Source organism: Talpa occidentalis, unplaced genomic scaffold, assembly GCF_014898055.3.
Source record: "Talpa occidentalis isolate TD23 unplaced genomic scaffold, MPIMG_talOcc4v2.1, whole genome shotgun sequence".
In the NCBI taxonomy this organism is placed as follows: Eukaryota; Metazoa; Chordata; class Mammalia; order Eulipotyphla; family Talpidae; genus Talpa; species Talpa occidentalis.
In genome coordinates this window covers 24,022,725-24,029,409 of record NW_026555331.1, presented here as the reverse complement: position 1 = coordinate 24,029,409, position 6,685 = coordinate 24,022,725, and the positions used below count along the sequence as shown (strand labels likewise).

At 41.8% G+C, this 6,685-nt stretch overlaps 1 protein-coding gene across 1 annotated transcript; it reads left to right on the top strand.

The window, feature by feature from the left end:
• Window positions 1-865: 865 nt before the first annotated feature.
• Window positions 866-5,156, top strand: LOC119238683 (nonsense-mediated mRNA decay factor SMG5-like). The gene is made up of 2 exons (XM_037502611.2): window positions 866-890; window positions 1,817-5,156. Exon 2 carries the CDS (start codon window positions 1,832-1,834, stop codon window positions 4,784-4,786), a length of 2,955 nt encoding a protein of 984 aa, XP_037358508.1. The 5' UTR covers window positions 866-890; window positions 1,817-1,831; the 3' UTR covers window positions 4,787-5,156.
• Window positions 5,157-6,685: the final 1,529 nt, after the last annotated feature.

The window sequence follows — 6,685 nt, the reverse complement described above, 5'->3', positions numbered from 1 at the left end:
TTCTGTTGCCTGTTCTGGCTCTGGTGAATTCTCTCACCCTCCCGTGCTTCTGACTGTACCCAGTGCTTATATAAATAAATAAATAAACCTTTAAAAAAAAATTGTGTTAGAATGACTGCCTTTCAGATAAAAGAATCTTCAGCCATTTTCACCCAAACTTCTTTAATTTTTATGCCCTATGTTTTAGTTTCTGAAGATAAAATTTCCCAGTGTGTGTGTGTACATATCTATTTGTATATCTATGAAATATATACAATATGTATAATGGAATATATAAATATATAGTTTCATATTGCATGTTTTCCTTAGTAATGATTATTTCCGTAAGTTTACAAAATTATTATATTCAATAAATTTAAATAATTATTTTCTGTCATGTAGATATATATGAGCAATTCATTGTTCATAGAATATTTAGTTTAATTTTCCCTGCCCCTCTCTCTCTCCTCCCGCCCTTTCTTTGTTCCTTCATTGCATACATTTGAATGGGCTTTTTATTTATGCAAGTATTTGCTTTTTTAAAAAATGTATTTACTTGGAAATATCCCTATAAATAGGGTTGCTGGATAAAAGGGTATGGACATAAATGGTTTCACTAACTTAAAAATATTTTTAAAATATTGAAAGCTTCCAGCTGTGTAAGTCTATTCATGGTTCACCATAGCCTTGGGCATCGTATATTGTCATGTAAAACATCTTACTACTTTTGTGTGATTGAATTGTTATCTCTAGTTTTTTTAAATTTGCTCCTCTTTTTTTTTTTAATGAGGAAAAAGACATATTCTCATTTGTTTACTCTTTGTATTTTCTTTTGATTGAATTATGTTCATATTGCAAAAGTGCATTTCTCTTCTCCATGGTGAGAGTCTAATAGCACATTCTGCACAGAGGTAAGGCATTTTATAATTTTTGCATTAAAACATTACTTATTTTTATAGTACAGATATATATTATAACTATTAAAAATGGAACCTAGGTTTAAATTACCAAAAAGTTCTACAATTTTGACCAAATTTAAATTTTGATATGTGAGTTTTTTTCCTTTTGTATTGCTGTTAATGGAGATTGCCTTAAATGTTACCTTTAAACTTTTTTATTGTTTTATAATAATCTGTATTTTTAACTGGTGAAGTGTTTTAAACCTGTGTGTGTGTGTGTGTGTGTGTGTGTATGCGTGCACACACACAATTTCTTTTTATTGAGGAAAGATTAGTTTGCAACACTGTATAGGTGTCAGGTATACTGTTTCTTACCTCAGCAACTATATTACCCCATATTCCCCTCACCACATGCTTCTAAATAGAGAAATGGAGTGCCTTAGCACATATTCATCAGTGACTTGAAGATGGTAGTTAAGAAACTGGACCTTAGGAATAACTCTCATTCATTTGCTCTTATTTACTGAGTATCCCTGAATTAGGTATGGTTAGAGCCTGGGGGCAAAACACACAGTGAATGGACTCTGACCTTGTGACCTTGTGACTGGGCCTTTGAGTTCTGGTTTGTAGGTAATTATAATGTAGGTAATTATAATATAATGGATGCGCTATAATAGGGGAAACACAGTTGAGGAAAGTTCACAACCAGTGGACTGCCAGAAACCCAGAGGAAGCCAGTACTTGAAGAAGAAGTATGAAGAAGAGAGAGAGCTAGATCTGGTTTTCTGAAAGAAAGGATCTGAAATAAAATGAGTTCCCAAGGATGAGCAGGAGTTACCTACTTTATGTAAAAGTACATTCCTACTCTGTTGTTCTGGTTATGACTGTTGGTCTCTATGGGTAAGTACTAATAGGTGACTTTTGTCTTTTCTCAAAAGGCATTCCTAAGCATCATGGGAAAAGAGTCCAGCCCCATAGAACAAAGCCAGGCAGAAGCCTTGAAGGCCAGACTTCTCTATCAGGACGTTTGCTTGGCAGCTCAGCATCTTGACTTTTTCCTTCGAAAAGGAAATGCTCACAAAGAGGTTTTCAAGCCTCATGTCCTGGCCCTCAGGGCTATGGTTCAGCAAGTCTGCATTAAACTCATGTTCTTGCACCCAGTGGATTATGGGAGGAAAGCAGAAGAACTATTGTGGAGGAAAATGTACTCTGACGTTGCTATGTTGCTAATGAAGACCAACAGGAAACCCATGGACACCTTCAAACACTGGGAGGGCCACCTTCGGGTTCACCTGAGGGCTGGTCTCCACTTCTATGAACACCTCTTCCTGTTCCTACAGGGTCACTACGAGCTGAGGTTACAGAGCTGCATCGACTGGCCACACAGAGCCACAGTCCACCTGATTGGTTGCAAGAAGGTAGGCCCCACCTCGGAGGAAGAGGTAGCCTGGGCTCGAATGGCCTGCCATCGCTGCCTGCTGTACCTGGGAGACTTGTTCCGCTATCAGAATGAGTTCTTGTCCCTGGCCACTGTGGACCTGGCGGAGCGGTGTTACTACAGAGCCCTATCAGTGGCCCCACACATGGGAATGCCCTTCAACCAGTTGGGTGCACTCATTGGAAATAAGTACTATGATGTTGAAGCCACATACTTCTACCAGCGCTGCCTCCATTCAGAAGTGCCTTTTAAAGGGGCGTCTTGGAACCTCAAACGACTCTATGATCATGCAGGAAAAAGGTACAGCCGCCTGAAAAGGTACCAGGGGAAGAAGCTCTCTCCCAGCCAGAGGCAGTGTTGGGATAACAAGAGGCTGCTGGTAAGTTTCCTCTACCTCCAGAGCCTCTTTCAGCCTCAGAGGAAATTCAGAGCGACCAGGTTGATGGCCCTGTGCCAGCTGGTTCTGGAAGATTTTCGTCTCTGTCTTTCCTATCGGCCTTGCCCGTTTGACCTGAGCCAAGCTCAGGCCTTCACAGAGAGAAAGCCCCCCAAAGGCTATTTATTTCTCCCAGATCTTCTCATCTTCCATATGGTGATCCTTTGCCTCATGAATGTGCACAACCTGAGGAAAACAGACTCGAAGCAGCACAGGCCAGCTGCCCTCTTCACCTTGACCCTTTTCTCTCACCTAATTCAACACGTGAATACCCGAATCCAGGCTGAGCTCCAGAAAGGGACGCAGACTCCAGTGGTGGCCGTCCCCAGTGACAGAAACCAGGAGCAAGAGTCTGGGGAGAGGTGTTCTGGGCCCCCCCACAGCATATCTCAGAAAAGCCACAGGTCATCTTGTGTTTCTAGTGAGGGTTACAACTCAGAAGCCAGTTTTCATTCTTGCTGTGACTCAGATGAAACAGATGAGGATGAAAATACATCCTTAAGCTCGCAGACCCATTCAGAAACAAGCAGTGAAACTTCTTATTCGGATACAACGGATGAAGACGAAAGGGCCTCCCTGAATCCAGAAGCAAGGCAAGAAAGTGGGGTCAAATCCAAACGTAGCATTGCCCAGACCAGGGATGAGCTGAAGACTCGCAGATCTACTAATAGTCTTCTAGATCTTTTGAGAACAACCATTTCTGCTAACCTGCCAGTCCCGTTGAGCCAAAAACTCCAAGTAAAGCACAGCCTGCACATGGCTCCTGTCTTCGGTTGCAGTATTCCGACCCCGCTGTCTGAGCTGAGCCCTGCCTCTGGCCATCCATCTGGCACAGAGGATATGAGTAGCTTGCCTGAGATAGAGCCTCCCACTGGCTCCCTGGGGCAGGATGCCTCCACTGGCCAGTCTGGCAACAATCTCCAGACCATTCAGAAGAAATTGCGGGTCCTCTCTGCAGAGGGACTGCTGCCCACTGTCAAGGTGATCCTGAGTTGGCTCCGCACCAATCACAGCCTCCTCACCTCATGTTGGCGGGTTCCACTTAGCCTGTGGGATCACCTGTCTGTCCTGCTGAACCTGTTGCCCTCCATGGCTGATCTTCAGGAACCAGGCCTGGGCCTGTCCCACCATCTCCAGGATCTGCTGCAGAACTGTAAGGGCCCAAATATCCCCAGGTGCCTGCAACTCCCAGAGGACCTGGCTCTGTGCCATCACTCTCCACTGCAGGTCTCCCAGGAGAGGGTGTGCTCAGAGCAGGAACTACCTCCGCTCAGCTCCCAGGATGAAGCTGCTGTGCGCATCTGCCTCCTCAGAAGCTTTGGCCACTTTGCAACTTCGCTCCCTGGACAGTTCCTGAGGTTTGACTCTAAGTTGGGGGTCTTTGTGAGCACTGCTCTTGAAGGATCAGAAAACTACTCTCAGCAATTTCTTGAAAAAACTTCAAGGATCAGGTTTTCCAAAGACATTGTTCAGCTCTGGCTTCAGCGTGAGGTGGTGCATCTGGAGAAGACCCTCCGGGGCCTCCAGATTCAGTCAGCCTTGACCCCTTACCTGTTCCCTGACCCTCGCGCTCTCTGTGAGCATCTGCCAGTCATCCAGCAGCTTGCTACCAGTGGGAAGTTCTTCCTCATCATACCTAAGATTGTGGTCGACATATTGTATGTACTGAGGAGAGAAGATCACAGAGCTTTGGCAGCCATCACCTTTCTAGAGGATGAGCTGAAGAGAGGCAACCAGTACATTCTGTGTCAGTCCTTTGTGTCCAAGAGGTTTGTGAGGCCCAGGATGACCAGGCCAGACTCTGATGCCTGGGATCTTTATAACATTCTAGACTTCTGCAAGGGTCTGCTGGAATCATCCAGGCCGGGGCCATCCAACCCCAGCAGCATGGTCACCATCATCACTGGCATCTGTTTGAACAACCCAAGGAATTTCTCATACCCCTTGCAGCTGGCACTGGGGACAGCGACTGAAGCTGGTGTGGAAGTTAAGAACATCCGACGCTTCCACAGGGAGTGGAAGGCCATCAGCTGACGTGTTCCATCTCGCTTCCTCCTTGTCCTCCCTCAGCACTTATAGATCAAGTGCAATCTGTTCACCTGGCTTGTAAGCACCTAATGTTAAAGGTAGACATTGTGTGAATGCATATTTGTATCTACCTGTGGGTAGAGATTCAGTATACAGGCTTCCAGAGGCCTTCATATTTCCAACTTTGTCATCATGGCTTCATATAATGTTCTTTATCTGCAAAATAATCTCAAGGTTAAAACATCTCAGTGCTTAGTATTCTATGGTGCAACAGCAAGTTAAGGAAGCGTTTCCAAGTCCAAGTGCAGCTTCATGGAACTGTAATTTGCTTAGCTCTGTTTTGTGACATGAAACTTTTCAAGCTGTTTTATTGTGATGGGACCATGCCTATTATCTAAGGTAGGCATTTTCCATTGATGGAAACTCAATAAATATAAAGTTAAAATTTGTGATTGGAGTGAAGAGTCTTATTGCATGATTGTCTACAGCTTGTTCTGTGTGCCCTTGAGGTGTGCATTTTGGGCCAGGACTAGACCACTAGCCCAGGCCACTGTGTTTCCATTTGCTCCTCTAAACATGATAGCAGTAGCCCCCAGGACTGGCTCTGCTTCTGATCATCTGGAAATATCTTTTCATGCTATAATATTGGAATTTTTTCCAACATTTGCTCAAAATTTCCAATTTAGCTACCATGACATTGTCTCTTGCTTTTCTCTTGGCTCCCAGATGTCTTTTGGGACTTCTCATCCATCTTCTCTTTAGTATTTAGTATTTATTGCTCTTAGTAGAGCTCAGATGTACATCCTGTAAGTACTAGATGTAAGTTAAAATCTAAAACTTCACTCAGATTGGCATATGGTAAAAGTATTAACAGCAATCTCCTTCCCTCAGTGATCCCCAATATCCTTGATAAGCCATCATATTTGTAGACTAAACTTAATATTCCTTAAGGAAGCCAAGCTCTGCACCTCTGGGTTGGCTCTGTCCAGAGATACTCCTCCACTTAGCCTCGCCTCTAATTGGTTCTCTCAGAAGCAAACACTCTCCTCACACCTGGAAAAGTGTCCTCACTCATTTGTCTTGAACTGAGCTTTAAGATTCAGTTTAACTTCTTATTACTTCCCCTATCCAGGCTTAAAAAAACACTTTTGGCATTTTATTATATTTATTTAAAAAATTCCAAGCAAAAGAAAAATAGGGAAACAGAAAAACCCAAAGGTCATTTCATGCCAACATTACCACTTTTATTATTTGGAGTTACTTATAACTTGTAATGCTTTCTCTGCACACAGGTTTTTCTTGGTTGTAATTATATTCTATAAACATTTTTTCAACCTCCTTTTTTTCAAGTTACACACATTTCTTATATTACTGCATTGTCCTCATTGCTCCTTTTGTAATAGCTACTTCCTGTCATTGTTTGCTTATGCATCCTTCTTTCTTTTCTAATATTTTAAATATTGAATTATTAATAATTATGTGATATAGCTTGCTTGGGGTAGGTGACCCAGAAATTAATTTATTGAGTTAAAAGAGATAAATATATAAGTATGTTCATTTATTTATATTACATTACACTGACATATGTATATAGTTATGTGAACATGTGCACATAAATGTATCTTTGTAAGAGACATTGCCAAGTGGCTTTCCAAGAAAGGAATTTATTTCTAAGAGGGAAATAAATATTTTCTATAGTCTTATAGGTTTTTTTTTCACTGAGTGTATTATGATCATTCACTTATATATATTTTTTAAAAATGATCTTAAAAGGAGTATACCATAATTTGCTTTACCATTGTCCTATTTTTGGAAATTTGTTTCTACAATTTTCCTATTATAAAAATGCAAATAAATTTGTGTTTTTGACTATTAGAATAAATTCCTAGAAATTCAATTACCAAG